The following is an 18,803-nucleotide window of genomic DNA, read 5'->3' as shown; positions in this document are numbered from 1 at the left end:
GAGACAAAAACCTTCCGGTTTTTGCACCTTTTGTTTCTTTTTCACCTTGATGACCCTTGAACTCCTGAGCTCAGTTCAAGATCAGCTGGGGCAAAAGGCTAGAAGAAGCAAGATCCCATATCTTGAAAAAATATTTAAATAAACGAAAGAAAGAAAGGCAGGCATGATACTTCATTAGAAGTGCCTGTGTGACCTACTGAAATCCCTAAGGATCAAATGGTCCACATGCAGTGGCTTCCCCCAGCACCAAATGTTGTGTCCTTTGTTTTATTTTTGGAAAACAATAAAGGTTGTATCATCTAAACCACATTCCCATTCCTGAACCTCCAGGGAAGTCCTCCCAGATGATATGGAGCCTGCCACAGAACCTCCGCTCTCGACTTCCAGTGCCTTCAGACTTCATCACTGAGTCCCCAGTCCTCAAGAACCAGGCATAAGAGCTGCAGCCAGCCTGGCGCGGTGGCTCAAGCCTGTAATCCCAGCACTTTGGGAGGCCGAGACGGGCGGATCACGAGGTCAGGAGATCGAGACCATCCTGGCTAACACGGTGAAACTCCGTCTCTACTAAAAAATACAAAAAACTACCCAGGCTTGGTGGCGGGCGCCTGTAGTCCCAGCTACTCGGGAGGCTGAGGCAGGAGAATGGCGTAAACCCGGGAGGCGGAGCTTGCAGTGAGCTGAGATCCGGCCACTGCACTCCAGCCTGGGGGACAGAGCAAGACTCCGTCTCAAAAAAAAAAAAAAAAAAAAAGAGCTGCAGCTGCCACTGTTGAGTCATCAGGGAACCTGGGGCCCTCCTATGGTATGGCCTTAATCTGTCCTGAACCTAGGATATATACAACTGCCCCAGCCATGGAAGCTGATCCCAACACAAAGAGGGGATGTCTGCTGAGGCTTCCTGAGCTACAAGCATGGGTGCATGAAGCTGAGGGGACAGGCCCCCTCTATGAGGCTTGCAGAGGGAAAGAATGGAAACCCTATAGAGAAAGGCTGTCTCCTCCCCAACAGGCCTGCCTTCAGGGTCGAGGGTGGAATCCCACGTCCTAAGACTACAACTGAGTCCTGGAGGCTCCCCACGTCAGGAGAAAGAGTTTCTTGCCATGCCTTTTCTTTCAATGTCCCGAGTCTGAGGCCTAGGGGTGCAATGCAAGCACAGAGTCCTAAGGCCCCTTTGTAAAACTTTTATTTAGAAATCTTCCCGATATATCCTTATATATATACACACATCATCACCACATGGGTTTTTTTTTTGCTAAAGAGTCACACACCCACAGTGTTGGCCTCTGGGCTGTACAAAGATCAAGGTACCTAGAGTGGTTACTCCTCTTCTGCAGAAAAATGCAGAGACCAACGCAATTCATCACATACAGTACAACATTGACGGAAAGTGCTGGGCCCGCCCACAGAAACAATGCACTATGTACATGGGCAGGGGGCAAGTCTTCAGCAGAGGGTCACGTACCATCGAAATCACAAGTACGGCCAGACCCACCCCCAAAAGGCAGAAATAGTTGTCGGCTGACTATAGATGCTATGCCCTTTGTTTTATTTTAGAAAAGAATAAAGGTTGTACCATCTTGTCATTTGCCATAACAAATAAAAGAATATGAATTTGTCTTAAAAGATGTGATTCCCTTCAGTGGTTATGGTCATCTTTGTTCTCAAAATGTTGTGTTTTGTTTTGTTTTACCTTTATGTTCTTTCCCCTTTGTACAGATGCTATTCTTGGAATGTTGCCAGTTTTTCATGGGTAACAAGGAAGGAGAGGAAGGATAAGGTCATGGGGTACAGAGGGTGAAAATAAAAATTACAGATCTTCTTTAGTTCTTACAAAGACCTAAAGCCTTGCCCTTTCCTACCAGGCTTGTTTTGGGTAGTTGCATTACATTTTACATAGTCTGCCAGTGTTCCCATATCTCTTTTCCATTCTCATTACTGTCTCTGGCCTTGGAACAAGACAGAAATTAAGACAATCTGGGCTGGGTGCAATGGCTCACACCTGTGATCCCAGTGCTTCTAGAGGCAGAGGCAGGAGAATTGCTTGAAGCCAGGACTTCAAGACCAGCCTGGGCAATATAGCAAGACTCCACCTCTACTAAAAAAGAAAAAAATGTAAAAAATAGCCAGGTGTGGTGGCTCACACCTGTGGTCCTCCCTACTTGGGAGGCTGAGGTGGGAGGATTGCTTGAGCCCAGAGTTCAAGGCTGCAGAGAGCAATGATGGCACCACTGCACACCAGCCTGAGTGACAGAACAAGACACTGTCTCTCACAAAAAACAACAAAAAAAAATAGATAATCTGGAGAAATGAGGACAATCTCGATAACTCAGGCCAAAGTGGTTTACAATCGAAATTACCCAAATGCTGAGCAGTCAGGCACACCGACCCACTGCCTAGGTCGTGGACTCAGGCTGCAAAACCCCACTGCAGGATTGAGATTGAGGGGGAAAAAAAGCTCTTTATGCTCTCAAAACTGTCTACTTTCATGATCCCATTCAGTCCATACCATAGCCCCAGGAGATAGGCCAAGCCAGAGTCACATGGCAAGTCTGAAAGAAGAGGGAGCCAGAAGTTTGAGTTCTTGATAAAATATCTGATCCATCTCATGAAACCCGTCCACCCATCCACACTGTGGCTACTTCTCATTCCTAAGTCAAGCGAATTCACTGTGAAGCAAACGGCTTTAGATCCTACAGCAATGACTCTATCTTTAGACAGATGGGGTTCCTCACAGGATCTTCCAAACATTGGAAAGGAACCAACCCTAATGCTCACCAAAACGTGATCTGGGGAGCCTGAAATTAAATGGGGAGCCAGAGTGCTACAAAGGTGAACAATGTTGCCGCAAGCTCAAGAATTGGACCTTCCTTAAAAGGAAGGGGAGGGGAGCAGACATATTATCTGTCTGCACATGGCTGAATTAGAGCCCCATCATGGTGAGGGCAAGCCACTGGGTTGAAGCCCAAACTATAAGAGGGGCTTTCCAGACAGCCACAGTAATGAGTTATTGCATGACAGGACAGGACCATAGCTTATCTTTCTTCTGACCTCGAAGGCAGAGCCTAGAGGGAGAGGGCTGGGGTGACTTAAGGGTACAATGACAGACACAGAGGACTTCTGTGCAGTTGGTCCCCTGGGCTTAGATGCAGGTCACAGACAGGCCTCACCTTAAGGAAACCACATCCCACCATCTGGATTGACACAGGAAATCAATGAAGGGGCAGTGGTTCATTCTACAAAAGGATTCTTCACTTTACAAAAGGACTTGCAGTGGTTATTTCTTCAAAAGATGAAGGATAAGGATGTGATTTACAAAAATTTCATGTACAGCTTTCAGAGGGGAGCAATTCTATTGCATTAAACTAACCTCCCAGACACACCCTTGATGACAGCTGCACAACTGAGGGGTGTTTAAGGTTCTGCTAAGTGAATGTGTGTATGTTTGGGTCTTAGCCAGGGCCTGGTCTCTGACTGGACTTCCCATACCCTAGAAGTGAGGCTGGATCCTGGTCCTATTGAGAGCTAAAGATTGCACCGATAACTGAAGTCAAGCAAAAATTCCAAATGCAAAGCATTCATAGGACAGAGTTTGTGCTCAATTCGGAACGCAGACCAGAACATCAGCAAACAGACATCTTACAGCAAAGAAATCCCTCTAAGCATCTAGGAGAATGCACAGATGGGGCTGCGCATCTATTCAGCACCAGCATACGCCCATCAGCACACTGGCATTCACTCGCCAGCATGAACAGTGATGTGGAGGAGTTGAAGTCCACATGCCCAAAATATCTCTAGCTCCATATCACTCTAATATCATTGTCCCTTTCTCTGCCTTCACACAAAGCCCAACAGGGCTCTCTCAGGGCTGCAGACACGGTCTCCACACCCCCAGGCTTAGGAAGGCAAGTCTCAGTGAGGAGAAAGCAGAACTTTGATGCCCAGGGCAAGAAGTAAGGGCGACTGGGTTTCCTGACCCTCTGACCCAGCTCATCTAGAGCAGACTGTCCACTGATCATCTTCAACCAGGCCCTGAAGAAGGCACCTCGAGGCTTGTGACTCTGCAGCATCTGGCAAGCTGGATGGATCAACATAGGCCTGGGTGAAGATGGGGCTCACGAAATGGGCAGCTATTGGGTACCTATAAATATGGACGGAAGTGGCCACACAGGCCACCCCAGCCAGCTTGGGAGGGGCTAAAGGCAAGGCAGAGACTGTTGGATGCCTCAGATGAGAGCTGACAACCCCAGGTCTCAGGAAAGACAGGGATCCCAAACTCCAGGCCAAAAGCAGTGACAACTCCAGCCTCTTACTTGGGAAGGATTAGGGACTGAGGGAAGAGGGACGACCGTGCGTCTTCACAAAAAGTACCTACCACTTTGCTCCATTTTTCTGATCTCCTACTGGTACAGGAAACAGAAAAACCAGCCCCAGGGTCAGTAAAGGCTTCCCAAAGTTCAGACATCCAGGAAAGTTCAAGTCCACCGCTTTGCTTCAGAACGGCCCAATTCTCATCCCACCTGCCCTGAAGCCCACCATCCCAGCAGCCTAAGGACGCCCCCTGGCTGATCCTGCTGTCCCAGACCCATCACCGAGGGCCGGCTCCATCGGCGGCGGGCAGCATGGCAGGATGCAGGCTGCGGGCAGTGTGCTTGGGCGCAGGCTCCTCTGTGTAGCTGTCCGGGCTGGCTGCCCCGTCCAGGGAGCTGCCGCAGCTGGAGTTGGGGGAAAGCACGTCCTGCAGGAGGTCATCTGGGGGCGCGCCGCCCGCTCCCCCACTTCCACCCCCACCAGCTCCCACCACAGGGTCCTTGCCAGGCTTGGCCCGCTGGGTGCCCTCCTCCTCCTGGTCATTGAGCAGCTTGGCCAAGAAGTTGATATACTTCATGGCCAGGCGGAGGATCTCATTTTTGCTGAGCTTCTTGTCCGGGGGATGTGTGGGGATCAGCTTGCGGAGCTCGGCAAAGGCCCCATTCACATTCTGCTGCCGCCATCGCTCCCGGCTGTTGGTGAAGATACGCCGCACAACTTTGGTGTGGGGACCTGGAGATTAGGAAGACAAGGGTTAGGAGAATGGGCTTGAGATTCCTTCCCCAAAGGCATCTCCATCCATTGGGAAACTTGGGAAACCTAGAGTGCCTACTTTCCTTTCACTTAGAAAACATCCACCCTTCAAATTCAAGTTCCTGTGCTTCCTCCTCTATGGGAACTTCTTCAACCCCTCCAGACAGATCTTACCAACCACCCCATACTGCAATCCCTGGAACTCCATCACTCTTGATCATTACTTACGTTTCTGTGCTTGTCTCAGTCCCTGGGCTGTGAGATATTTGAGGACAGGGACCTTATGTTATTCATTCATCCATTCACTTGTGCCAAGAGGCCTCACAGCTATGTATGTCTAAGGAGACAGACTCCATTCTTATTTGACTATCCCTGCCTATATAAATGACTCTGGGCAAGTGACATAAAAACTTGTGAAGTGGGCCCGGCGCGATGGCTCACGCCTGTAATCCCAGCACTTTGGGAGGCCAAGACGGGCGGAGATGGAGACCATCCTGGCTAACACGGTGAAACCTCGTCTCTACTAAAAATATAAAAAAATTAGCCAGGCACGGTGGCAGGTGCCTGTAGCCCCAGCTACATGGGAGGCTGAGACAGGAGAATGGCGTGAACCCGGGAGGCAGAGCTTGCAGTGAGTGGAGATCACACCGCTGCACTCCAGCCTGGGCGACAGAGGGAGACTCCATCTCAAAAAACAAAAAACAAAAAAACAAAAAACAAACAAACAAAATTTGTGAAGTGCCTTGACTTCATCACCTGCAAAATGAAGGTAATACTACTAAGTCATGAGCTGTTACATGGGTCTAATACCTAACACAGGTAAAGAACTTAAGACAATGCCTGCCTCAGCTTAGCAGTCAATAAATGTTAGCTATTATTATCCATGTATCAGTTTTTTGCTAACAACCAGGTGCTGTGCTAGGCACTGAGGAACACTGGTGAACTAAATAGAGTGCCTGCCCTCATGGAGCTTACGTTTTAATGGGGAAACAGATATTAAAAAAAAAAAAAACAAGGGCTGAATTGTAATGAAAAGAAGCTCCATGTTTAGCTCCAGTGGCTGGGAAGGCTGTTCTGAGGCTGTGAAGAACTAGCCAGGCACAGGAAGGGGAGAGGAAGAAGAGTATCCAAGCCGAGGGAATATACAGGCCCTGCACTAAACAAGGCCTGAAGCCAGGCTGGCTGGAGTTCTATGCACAAGATCAGAGTAGGCAGGGTCCAGACTCCACAGGGCCCTGCAGTAAGGGAGGGGGACTTTATCCTAAGAGTGACAGAAAACACAGAGTAGGGGCTTAGAAAACGTCTGCTGACTGATCCATCATGGTGGCAGGTGGGGAATGGAGGGGAGAGCAGAGATCAATGTAGAAAGGCTCTCATACTCAGGAGAGAAGTGAAGACACAGCTATGCACAGCCATGGCCTATAGCTCTAGGCAGGCTTCTGAAGCCTGCCTCAGTCTCCTCGTGTCTACAATGCACTGATTATGGCTTGGCCCAATAGTCACTAACATTCCATGTATAAAGACTTATGGAGCAGTGGTGGACACCAGCACACATGTCTAGGGCACTTATGGCATGCAAAGTACTGTGCTGTGTTCAAGCCTGACTTGAGATTTGTAAAGTCAGGGGAAGACAGTGAAGGGTCCTGCTAGTGCTCTTGAACTTCTGGGCTGAGGAAACTGCTTCTCTCCCTAACATCAGGGCATAAGTCAGGGTCACATAGCCCAGGAAGCTCTGTGCACTGAAGGAACTGACAGTCCTGGGATATTTATTTGCCCTCTTCTAGTAACCCCTGGAACCAGACCTCAAAAAGAGTGTGAAAACCGGGATAGAGGAGAAGGGCTAAGGCCTCATCTAAGTCCCACTGCTCATTTTATAGCTAAGAAGACTGAAGCTGGGATGGAAGCAGACCTCACCTCAGTGGTCAGTCTGTGAATCAGCTCATCCATCCTGCACTTGCTGCCTGATCATCTTTCTCTCTCCTACACGCACACAGGCATGCACATGCATGTGCGGGCGCACACACACACACACACACTTTTCCTGGGAAGGATCACCATCTCCTACACACGGCACCTCTGAAGCTGCCTTTCTAAACCCTAGCTAGCCCAGCTGACTCGCCTGGGGAAAACACAGCACAACTGCAGGGCAGTTCTACCCTGGGCTGCCTCTGAGGAAATTACTTGTTGCTGTCAGGCCTCCAGGCCAGACAGAGAGCATCCCTCAGCAGTGATATAGGGAGGACAGTCCCTCCACCATGGCTAATGCTGGTGATCTTGAGGGAGCTCCTAATTGCGGAGGGGTGCTTATGACTGCTGTCACAGCTGGAGCTATACTACATCCAGCAGGGGAGGTGGTGGGGAAGTGGTCAGGACTTATTCCAAAGCTTAAGACCAGTGTTATGTGGGTGGTCCAGGACTTAGCTGTGTGACCCAGGACTTAGCTGCGTGACCTTGATCAAGCTGTTTAACCTCTCTCAGCCTCAATTTCCTTATCTGTGAGATGAAAACAATAATATTGCCCTCATGAGCTTGTGGTAAGGAATAAACAGAAACCAAGCACACATAGTCCATGGCACATAGTAGGTATTCAATACATGGTGGTAGCAATTGAGCAACAGGAATCCACATCAAGTCCTAACTCTAGATCTTGCATTAGTTCTACTTCTATGGACTCTTTTGGGTTCAATCTCTAATTTCAGTGTCCCCTAAACACACCCTTCGCCTACATGTCTGCCTATTCCTCTCTGGTTTTTTCCAGAGAACCACCCCCCTGTCCTCACCTTCCTCTTTCCTGAATCTGTCTACCTCTCCTGGTGTCCTCTGCCTCTCTCTCTGGCCAGCACTGAGTAGGTGCTTGGTAAATATTGCCAACACTTATGGGTAATGACTGCCTTACACTCCTGCACGCCCCGCAAACCCTCACCCCTGTCCTCTGCCTCCTCTGCCTATTGTAGAAAATACCTCATCCCCGGGGAACTTCAGGGCTGGTCCTGTCTACTTCTTGTTTGGTACACCCACCTCTCCTACACTAGAGAACTCCTCTCTAATCTAGCAGCAAGGCACCCATGCCTCTCAGCCCTGCACACCTGTGCCCCAGGCTGCTTAGGTCTTTTGAAGTCTTTTCTGTTGCCCAGACGCCAGCCCCTCTCCTCTCCGGAGCACCACAGAGGGCTCCACCTCCAGCTCCATACTCATATCCCTCCTACCAGTTTGCAGCATAAATCTCAGCCTGGCTCCGAGGCCTTGGGAAGCCTTCCTACAGGAGCTCCAGGCCACAGCCAAGCTGAAGTTCTGGGGGCATCTGGGTCTGGCTCAAAGTCCCTCAGCTCTGAAGTACCTGCTCTCCTACCCCTGGTGCTGGGGCCAATCTACTATACAAGGTCAACCTTGGGAAGACAGTGAGGGTCTTCCAAATCTCCCATTTATCCAAACCATCCTTGCAAGTTCAGGGAACATTCAAGTACCTTAAAGGAGCAGTGCCAAGGCCCTTCTCAGGGAATCCAGGGGGCAAGGTAGAATCCATGATGTCAGGAAGGGAACTCCAGGTCTTAGCCCAGAATGTGTTAACGGGAGACAAGGGGAGCCTACTGTGTAGGGTCCTTGGAGGAAACCCTTGATGACTTCATTGCAGGGAGGAAGCAGACTCCAGACTCTAAGGAAGACTTGGGAGGAAGTGCAGGGAATCCCTGAGGGTCAGTGCCTAGAATGGGGGGTTTGGGGACACTGTGTGTTTCTGCACTCACTTGGGATCCTTGCTAAAGTGTAGGAATTGGAGACTGGAACTAACTCCAGAGGTTTGGACTAAGCACCATTATGTGTCTCTCTTCCATGTCTCCTCTTCACAGAACTGTGAGTGTGGTCCTGCTAGCCCCACCCAGGACTTTACCTGGCCCCAGCTCAGCTGCAGAGTGAAGGGCTGAACAGTTTGGGTTTCGAAAGTGGCCCGCCCACCTTTGTGAGACACCTACAGAGTAGTCTCAGATGTTCCCTCCTGCAAAGGGCTCTAACCAGTGTGAGGGGCAGATACAACGGTGGGGTGGGGCAGACTCACCATCAGTAATCTCCATCTCATAGGGGGAAGGTCTCCTCTTCACTCGGTTGTTGGTGGTGAACATAGGGAAGGCATCCGGCTCCCCAAAAAACCCGCTGTCAGATGGACCAGGCAGATCACAAGATCCCGTGTTGTGGGGAGGGGAGAAAGAGGCTACTTAGGGATCCTCCCCACATGTGTTGAGCCCCCCACCTCTGGGCAACCCTGCTCCCTTCACACCTGAGCAGTGAATATGCTGCACACAGACACACACACACACACACACACACACACACACGGAATGCCCTCACTCTGTCTGTCATGAAACAAGCAAACGGAGGCGACACCTTAACCACGCATCCCTCCACACAAACACACAGGCACACATGCAGAAGCAGAGGTGAATAACACATGGAACACACACACACACACACACACTTCACAGATAGAAACACTCTCCATTCTCCTGCCTTGGAAACAAGCACACAATCCACACACACCTCCACTCCCAAACATGTGCCTACTCAGGCAAAGGTAACCTTCACACCTGATGGTGTGCATCTCTGTCACCACAAAGGGGCACACTGTCCCCTCCCCCCCACCTCATCCCACCCATAAGGGGCTGTGGATACACAACAGACAGGAAACCCTGACTCCCCTTCGCTGAAATTCTCCCCCTAGCTCTCTGCCCTCACCCACTCTAAGCTCTCCATAGCTCTGTCTCTTGGGTGCCCGCCAGACTCACTGACTGTCCCACACTCTACCCCAGCCCCATCTTCCGGATTCTATCCCAACCCTACCGCTTCTCTCCGTCATCATCACAGTAGCCCCAGCAGGGAAACGGATGCCCTTACAGCAACTGGAGTACAGGCTGGGTCCAGAGACCACGGCTAGGAGCAGAAGGGCTGGAAGTGGAGGGGCAGATCAGACCTCAGGCGGGCCCTCCAGCAGAGATTCGGGGGAGGGTGCCTCTGCCACCATCCTCATATCCTTATCTCTTGCCTGTCCAGCTAGCGCTGCGCTTCCGAATGAATTTCACACCCTCAGCCACAAACATCTACCTCTGCTCACAGCAAAGCACATGCAGGCACATTCTTTCCTGGTACCCACGCTCAGAGGACTCCCTCCTCTCCGTCCCCCACGACACCACCACCCAGCACACCAGCCACACGCCTGCACCCCCGAAGGTGTCCACGCCCTCCTGTCGGCTTCCACACAGCCATGCACCCCGCAACCACACGCACACTGTCTCTCACAGAAGGCCCCTCCCTCACTGGCACTCACTGGGGGCTCCAGCTTAAGGCTCTAGAGCCCCTGGGTTTAAAATGACCTCCTCTGCCTGCGCTCCACCCGCTCGGCCCCCGGAGCAGGAGGACAGGCCGCCTCCGCTGTGTAGAAGGGAAATCCCGGTGGGGGTGGTCGCCCTGCCCACCTGCCCCTCCCGCCCAGCCCCTGGCCAGTGGCCCCTGGTCCCTGACCTGCCAAGCGAGGCCAGCGGCTGGCTGAGGCTGTAGAGCAGCGCGCGGCCGGGGGCGGCGGGGGCAGCCAGCGCGGGAGGACTCAGCTGCACCATGCGGCCGTCGCCGGTCAGCTCCGCTGGGGCCGAGGCGGGCGCGGGGGCCGGGGCGGGCCCGGGAGGTCTGCACAGCTCGGTGGTGGGGACCCGATGGCGCGCTTCGGTCGCCGGCGCGTCGCGGCCCTTTAAGTCTCTCGCGGCGCCGCCCCCACCGGCAGGGCCGCCCCCCGGGCCTCCGCGCGCGCCCAGCTCGATGACTGGGGGCTCCGCGGGGGCCGCGCGGCTTGTCTCCTTGGCGACGCCGTTCAGCAGGACCAGGTGCGGGGGGGCCATGCGGGCCTCGGCCGCGTCCCGTCCCTCTAGCTGGGGGTCACTGTGAGCCGCCTCGGTCGGCGGCCGCTCGGTCATCCTGCGGGCAGACAGACAGACAAGCGGATGCCCGCTCTGACGACCGCCCCTGACCCACCGACGTGGGCTGGGGTAAAGGGGTGAAGGGCAGAGAGAGGAACTCACGCACAGAGACGTAAGAAGAGGCAGACAAAGTTAGCGCCACGTGGGGCTAGGGCGGGAGGCCGGGTAGGGCTAGGATGGGAGGGAAAGGGGATCTCTGGATTTGGAGAAGGGAGGGGTGCCTGGGAGACACAGAGACTGGAGGCCAAAAGGACAGAGATGGAGGAAGGCGACAGAGACACTGGAAGAAAAGGAATACAGCCAGCGAAAGAAACACAGAAAGGGAAATCAGGAGGAAGGAAACGTACAAGGAGGGGAGAAAGAGATTACCCTGTCCCCCTTCTCAGGCCGAAAGGGAAGAGGAGGGAACAAATTCCCGATCGTCCTCTTTGGTTTTAGCGGGGAATCTGTCAGGCAGGGGTTCGTTGCTTTGGGAACTTCCCTTGGCCTCTCAGCAATACCCCCAGCCCACCTGCAGGTACACGCTCAGAAACACGGTGGGGGTGGAAGTAGGGAATTAGAAAGTGGAGGCTAAGGGGACTGGGGTCCACTCCACTAGAGCTGGCAGGGAATAATCCGGAGGAACCAGCTCCCTCCACACACACACACACACACACACACACACACACACACACATACACATTCGCCCCTGATGGGGAGTGAGGGAGTGTCTGTCTACACTGAGCAAATCCACTGTGAGTCCTGTGTCTGCCCAGCAGGCCTTTACTCCCGCTCAGACAGAGATGAGAGGTCACCAAGGGAAGAAGATGGTGCTGGCCGGACCTCCCTACGCAGTCCACCCCTTTCTGCTCAGCTGGACTTGGAAGTGAGGTCGGGTCTCAAAGAGAGGCCTGGCTGAGGTGAAATGGAGCTGGGTATTTGAAGGGTTCCCTGAGGGCAATGAGGTCTGGACTCCCATCCAAGAGCAGGACAGATGTCATGAGGCTCTTGAACTCTTCCAGCCCCCCTCACCATCATCTCCTGCCTTGGTGTTCTTTGGGAAATGGGAGGAATACCTCCTTTATGCATTTGAAAGTACTGTGCAAATGCTCAAGGAAACATTATTAACAAGGGGAATGGGCCAGCGAGAAAACTGCCTGGCCCAAAGTCACTCACAGTCTATCTGTGAGAGAGCCAGACCAGAACAATAATATCACTTTGCTCTACCCTCCCATATTCCCAGAGCAGTGAAACCACCTTGTGCTCCCATAAGCATACTCCAAGATGACCACAGCCACTCTACTTCCCACAGGTGTGTTAGGGCTCTTCCATCACCTGGCTTCGCCCGGATAGAGCCTGGCCCAGCAAGAACCAAAACAGAAAAATCGGGAGACTCAAGGGCCAGAGTTTGGGGATGCTTGTGAGTTGTACATATATGATCAACTCCACATAAGTTGTTTAAAATAAGCTTTCTGTTCTCTGAATTATATAATTGGGCATTTAAAAGAAGAAAACAAATACAAAAAAATCAACTTAGCCCCATGTAGAGTCTATCTAATCATACATAGTAGCCATTGAGCTTCCACACTGCCACTGCAATGCTCTGGACAGGATTCATCTTAGGAACCATCCCTCCCACTCCAGAAGGGAGAAGGGACGGACCGTTTGTAGCCTCCTCTGGAGCTTAGCTCAATTGCCACCAGACACCCAGGACGACAGACAGACAAGATTCAGACTGCTGTACACCTGCTCTGAGAATGCCAGCCCCCCAGGTCTGGCACAGAAACCACAAAATTCCCTAAGTCCTGGTGTATACAAGCTGTTAAGGCAATAGGTCCCTGATGCTTCTTTGGAAGTGAGTTTATGATTTTGGTGGAGACAATAGGTCTCTATCCATAGAATGCAACCACCAAGACACCAAGGCCACTGGAAATGCACCAGAAGTATATCAGCCAGGTCCTTTTGCTCCCAGCAGCAGCGAAACGTGCCAGAAATATACCAACCCCTGGGAAACATACAAGCTTCAAGGTGTTGGTTCCCTATCTCACTGCTCACTGTCCTGACACACTGGTGTGAGCCCAGGGACCCGTCCTTAAGCCCCAGCTTCTAACCGAGTGACAGTGTGCACTGCAGTTGCAGACTGAGCTCAAGCTCTGTTATGACATGTTTTTACTCTCCTATTAATTATTTGACTCCTGCTCTAGCAGTGGGTTCCTGAGAGGCAATGGGAGTACATATTCCAGATGAATTAACCCTGGCCCCAAATGTCTTCTTCAGATGCCTATAAATATCCCATCTCCAAGGCTCCTTGTGAGAAATACATGATTGGCTCCCAGGGTCTGTGGAGGACCTCTCCCGGCTTCTCCCTGCATTTTAGGAAAATCTTGCCTGTTCTTCTGCAATCAGGATCACCAGCCAGAGGTCCATGCCCCAAAGAAGCCACTCACACACACTGACGGTTGTTGGCGACTAAGCTGCATCACTTGGTTCGATTACAAAAAGGAACGCCTGAGTGATTTTGTTTGTTTTTATTTGGAGAGAATGAAAGAGGAGGGAGATTTTAGAGTTCTAGACTATTTGGCAACTACAGCTCCTCGCTGTTTGTACTGCGGAGACCCTGCTTATAGCCCCCAACGTGAAATCCTCATCTGCAGTTGCCAGACAGCCAGAATATTTCCACCTGCGCCAGAACAAGACAGAAGACCCCAGGAGATTCTTCCTAGGGACAGGTCTCAAGCAGACCCAATCTCCCATACAGAGAATTTCTTAGATGAAAACAGTCTCAGCCCTTAAACCCAGCCTCTGGTCTCTCTTCTGGGCCCACACCAGCACAACATCCTGGAGAAGCCCTAAGCCTGCACAAGTACCAAACCCACCAGGGAACAGCACCACCATCCTCGCCTCTACCAGAGTAGAGGGGTGTTCCTGAAGCCCCACCCTAGGCCTCAGGCCTGGGGTCAGGGCCCACTCGAGCTGGGAGTGCACTAGACAGGAAGGCTGTCGCCTTCTTCCTGCGGGAGCTCCAGGCAGAGTTTGCACCACCCGGATACAGCCGACCCAAAGTTACCGGCCTTGCAAAACGTCCACAGAACCGGGACCAACGGGAACGGCCTGGACGACTAAGTCCAACTAGCTGGTTTTACCCAGGGCAGAAAAGGGAAAGAGCCGCTGGAGGCTACAGAAGCAGCTAGCAGCAATCAGATCCCGATTCCAAGCTCTGGCTGGTCCTCCCCTCTCCCCACTCCCAATCTGAGACTGGGCTCTCCTCTGTCCTGAGCCTTCCTCACCCCAGGCCGGAACCCAAGGCCTTCCTGGACACTGTTTCCACCGGCACCATTCCCCTGAAAACTCACCTGGGGCATATTTAGAGAGACTGGCCCCTCTGAATAGGATCTCCACTCCGCCGGAGAGGGGCGGAAGCCGAGGTAGAGGATGCAGACCCGGGTCTTTGCTTTCCCCCTTTTGCGCTGAGAGGCCTGCAGTTACGCTGCGGTGTAGTCCTGGGCAATCTGCCGCGCCCAAAGCGAGTTTCCAGGAAAGATAGGGGTGGAGAGAAAGAGGCAGGGGAAGAGGGAGGGAGAGAGAGAAATGGGGGTCAATGGCTGGGAATTACCTCCTGTCCCCGACCAACCAGTCCAGGGAATCGCAAACAGCTTTCCGCCCCCAACCCGCAGGTGTTTGGAGCCTTCCCTCTACCCCCTCCTCCCCCCACCCGCCTTAAAAAACCCTATACATGACCAATCAGGAATAGCTATTTAGTCCAACAACAACAACAGCAACCCCTCCCGACAGGCTGTCTGGAATATTTTCGAACCCTCCAACTGGGATCGGTCTGGTTCAGTGTTTGTTTTCTAAGCAGGGAGGTGTCTACGCGGTTGCCTCCGCAGCCAGATCTCCGACTGCCGCTACACCGCGAAGGGGTAGTCCCAGGCCTGGATGGGCAGAGGTCTGTGTTGGGAAAGGCGAATAGTCCTCAGACTCTGGTCGGTGGGACAGAACCTTGGAGTCCACCCCACCTCATTCTCTCCCTGATGCCCATCCACCCACCTCTAGCCCAAAGCGAAACCAGAACCCAATTCCGGGGGTTGTACTTTCTTACAGAAATGGAGTTGGGAAGGGGGTTTGGGGAGAGATATCTGATATGTTCAGGTCCGTTCTCGTCCCCCTACTGATTAAGAGAATGAAAAAAGAAAGAGAGAGGAAGAGAGAGACAGAAAAAGAAAAGGAAATAAAGACCAACAAAGGGGGAAAGAAGAAAGGGGGAAAGTCCCCCATCTTCCCCTCCACCACCCCTACAAAACGATTTTCGATTTTTCGGGGTTTAAACAGAGTAAGGGAGAATTCCAATGATTTCTTACAGCAATAAACAAGGTGAAAGGAAAGGAACGTAAAAACAAACCCGATACTACTTTCAAGGATGTATGTAGCCGGACTTAGCTTGCTTTTATTTTTTCCTGGTGGATTTTGTTTAATTTGTTTTGCCTAAATCGTGAGGCTTATGATCACACATCGAAGTCTTGGATTAACTGCGAAGCACTCCTTCTGTTTGCCGCGGCTTTGGTGGAAATATAGGAATAATTCTTCTCTGGATTGCAATACAATGCGGAAGATTTTCTTTCTCCGCTTCTAATCCAAAAGAGGGAAGGGGAGGAAAGCAGAGGGGAATCCATCCATTCCCGGCGTGTTTGCGGGGGGTTAATGTTGGCGTGTTCGCTGGGGGTTAATGTTTGCCTTATGACCAAGTCTCTGTGTCCCTGCCTCTCTCCATTTTCTCTTCCTACCTCAAACCCAGCAACTTAGAAAACGGCGGTAGCGGGAAAAAACCCGCTGCTTTGTTCTCCCGCCAAAGGAGCCAAAAGGGACAAACTGCTGCCCTCTGGGATGATTATTTTAATTAAAATAGGATGTTAATGATGACGATTGTGATGGCGATGACATTAGCAATTACAATAATTGACTAAACAAAATCCTTTCAACCCGAGCTAGGGCCCCACTAACCCGGTCCCCGCCAGAGCCCGGATTCGGCCTCGGTCTCGGATGCGATGGGTACCAGACCCAAGCGGCAACCTCTCTCACCCAAAGAGGGGGCGGGAAAATCTTCCCTGGAGGTGATCCCGAATGTCCCCATCCGAGGCGCGAGGCCTGGTGAATGTGCCCATTGTCCTTTCGGGGCCTCTCCCTCGGACCCCGGCGGCCGCACCCACGAAACTGACCAGAAATGGACGAAGCCGGAGTGCAGCGGGAACCGAAGCCAGCAGCGACCGGCTCGAAGGCGCCGGCCTCTGCGAGCGCTGCTCAGCTTCAAGCCCGGAGGAGCCTCCCATTCACCAACGAACCCCTCAAACACCGAGGCACACGCGGGCCTCTGGGCAGAGCAGCCGCCGGCCCGGCTCTGTCCGCCCATCCAAGCCAACAACTGACTCCCGAATACATCATAATTTGGAATAAAATGTGAAATCCCGCTCCCCGCCCCCATGCCGCCGCCCCCACCAGCGCCTCGATCTCTCGCTCGCCCTCCCCCCTCTCCCGCCCCCAGCAATTTGCAAACGCACCTCTAAAGGACACAGGCACACAGGCACACAAGTCACTGCGGACAGGACCACACAGGGTCCAGCCCCACAGAAGGGCAACAAACAAGCACCACCCAGCACTGCTCCAGAATCCGACTTGGTCAGCCCCGCACACTGCCCAACAGGACACAACGAAATCGGTTAAACGTATCGGCTCACGGACACACAATCCAACACAGTCGGAATCACACACGCCCGACATAACGACGACACCACCCAAACACAGTCGCAGAGGCCACACACCCCCACACACAGAACCAGATCCCTGCTGAGAACGCCAACGGAGCACAATCGTACGCAACGAAGAAAACGCAGAAGGGCCTCGAAGGGTCCACATCTACACACCCCAACCGCGCAGGCACACCACACTGGGACACACAGCCTGTCGCCAAGAAGACCACACTCAGAAGCAGCCAACGCCGCCCACAGCTCTCATGAACGCACTCTCACAATCCCACCGCATGCACACAAACACGAAGAAGAAATGAAAACCAACCACCGCCTCGCGCATTTCTGTATATTGCGTAAGGAAAAGGGGGAAGGAAGGAAGAGAGTCTCCGAGGCGGGAGGGGCGGCGGCAGCCGGGGCGGTGGCGTCCGTGGAAAATGCCCCCCCATCGAAAGGAACCGAGGGAAAGGGAGCGAAGACCTCTTTTGCGGACGTGGGGAAAAAGAGGAGGAAATTGATGAGGAATTCGGTGGGAGGCCTCGGGTTGCTTTTCCCCTAGAAAAAGGCCAGAATGCTCACGTTTTTCCGCTACGGGGGTAGGCGTGTGGCCATTTTGAGGCCCGGTCCTGAGCGGCGGCGGCCCGGCCCCTCCCGCGGCCCCCGCTCCCCCGCCTGCGCCGCGCCCGCCCGGCCCCTCCACCAACGCGCTCTAATCCCACTCACGTTCCAGGCCTCGTTAGCATGGGCCCAGGCGCGCCGAGGCCGTGTGCGCTGCGGAGATAAGGCAGTGCCGCGGGTCCGCCCGCCCCCGATAAGCGCCTCGGCCATTATGGGCCAAATGATTCATTTTAATTTGGCAATTTCACCGGAGGGAGTGGGGACTGGTTGAGCGGCGCTAGGACCGGCTCCGGAACGCGCTGCGGGGAGCGTTGGACGCTCTGTCTAGGACCCAGCAGATCCAGCCCGCATCTCGGATCCCAAGGCCTCTCAGAAACCCCGGCTCCCCACAACCTCAGTCCCTTGACCTTCCAGACACCTTTCTTCAGCGACTCTCACCCCAACACTCTGTCCCTACCTCTGAAGACCACCATGATATCAAAATCGTCACCTCCCAGCGCTTCTTTCTTATTCTTCCTCCAGTGTCCCAGACACCCAGATTTCAATGGGCAGTCTCCTATCCCAGAAAGCTCCCCAGCCCTTCCCTACCTCTTCACCCCCTTCTAAAATAAAGCCGGTACCTCAAATTCATGGGCTCTACGGCGGCCTGGCAGAACCCCTGTCAACAAGGATATTAAAATGCCCATTCTGCTAGCTTTCAGGCTGAGCCCAGAGCCCAGGAACACTGCTCTCCACATGGTATTAAAAAAAAAAAAAAAAGTTTAGTCTAGCGACTGAAACACTATTCTAGGCATTTTACAAATACTAACTAATCTGCTCTTCATAAACAATCCTGAGAAGTTGGATCCTCCATTTACAGAAGAGAAAACTGAGGCACAGAAAGTCAAGTAACTTTTCCAATGATACATAACTAGTGCTTGATGGAGTCTGCCTTAGAAGGAAGTTTGGCACGGAGTCTTCTCTGCAACTCAGTTGATGAAGAGGGGCAACCAAAACCTAGCCAGGGACAGGGACCTGGGATCAACTCATTGCAGGGACCAAGGTCTTTACTGTGGGGTAGGAATCTGAGTTCAGTGCCAGCTGGATGATGCGCCCAGCCCACGGAGGGTCTCTGGGTTCATTCTTTCATGGTGGAGTGGAAAGAACACACGTTCGAATTTTAGTCACTGATCTCTGAACCTCAGTTTTCTCATATGTAAAATGGGGAGATAATGTCGACGTCACAAAATTGTGAGAACTAACTTATATGACCTTTAAAAGGTGGTGGTGAGGATAATAATGTACGGAAAGTCCATAGCCCAGGAAAACAGCATATGCACTTACATGGGAGTTCTGGTTACCATCATAGAGAAAGAAATTAAGACACAGAGAGATGTGACTTAGCCAAAACTTACAGTAACCCAAAGGAAAAGCCAGGACCCAAACTTTGGTGTCCAATTCCCAGTCCACA

The 18,803-nt window shown here is 52.5% G+C and overlaps 1 protein-coding gene and 1 long non-coding RNA gene across 20 annotated transcripts; one reads left to right on the top strand and one right to left on the bottom strand.

Annotated features, from left to right (window-relative positions):
- Nucleotides 1-1,165: 1,165 nt before the first annotated feature.
- TAL1 (TAL bHLH transcription factor 1, erythroid differentiation factor) lies at nt 1,166-17,630 on the bottom strand. Of its 18 annotated transcripts, none has more exons than XM_033226483.1 (7): nt 17,315-17,452; nt 15,397-15,623; nt 14,812-14,945; nt 14,351-14,506; nt 10,570-11,016; nt 9,113-9,207; nt 1,166-5,040 (listed from the first exon to the last, which is right to left on the bottom strand). In XM_033226483.1, exons 5-7 carry the CDS (start codon nt 11,013-11,015, stop codon nt 4,586-4,588), a joined length of 996 nt encoding a protein of 331 aa, XP_033082374.1. In that variant the 5' UTR covers nt 11,016; nt 14,351-14,506; nt 14,812-14,945; nt 15,397-15,623; nt 17,315-17,452; the 3' UTR covers nt 1,166-4,585. The 18 variants fall into 18 exon arrangements, 17 of the variants coding, with proteins under 17 accessions (XP_033082374.1, XP_033082371.1, XP_033082376.1 ...); XM_033226480.1 differs by lacking the exon at nt 17,315-17,452 and adding an exon at nt 16,550-16,906; XM_033226485.1 differs by lacking the exon at nt 17,315-17,452 and adding an exon at nt 16,550-16,906 and having other exon boundaries at nt 15,397-15,552.
- LOC117092638 lies at nt 10,990-13,420 on the top strand. Of its 2 annotated transcripts, XR_004440869.1 has the most exons (4): nt 10,990-11,130; nt 11,777-11,888; nt 12,310-12,417; nt 13,275-13,420. It is a non-coding gene; the product is annotated as an uncharacterized LOC117092638 (long non-coding RNA). The 2 variants fall into 2 exon arrangements; XR_004440868.1 differs by lacking the exon at nt 13,275-13,420 and having other exon boundaries at nt 12,310-12,529.
- Nucleotides 17,631-18,803: the final 1,173 nt, after the last annotated feature.

Source organism: Trachypithecus francoisi, unplaced genomic scaffold (genome assembly GCF_009764315.1).
Source record: "Trachypithecus francoisi isolate TF-2019V2 unplaced genomic scaffold, Tfra_2.0 Lachesis_group12, whole genome shotgun sequence".
In the NCBI taxonomy this organism is placed as follows: Eukaryota; Metazoa; Chordata; class Mammalia; order Primates; family Cercopithecidae; genus Trachypithecus; species Trachypithecus francoisi.
Note: the sequence above shows the minus strand (reverse complement) of the source record. Positions and strands in the feature narration are given on the sequence as shown.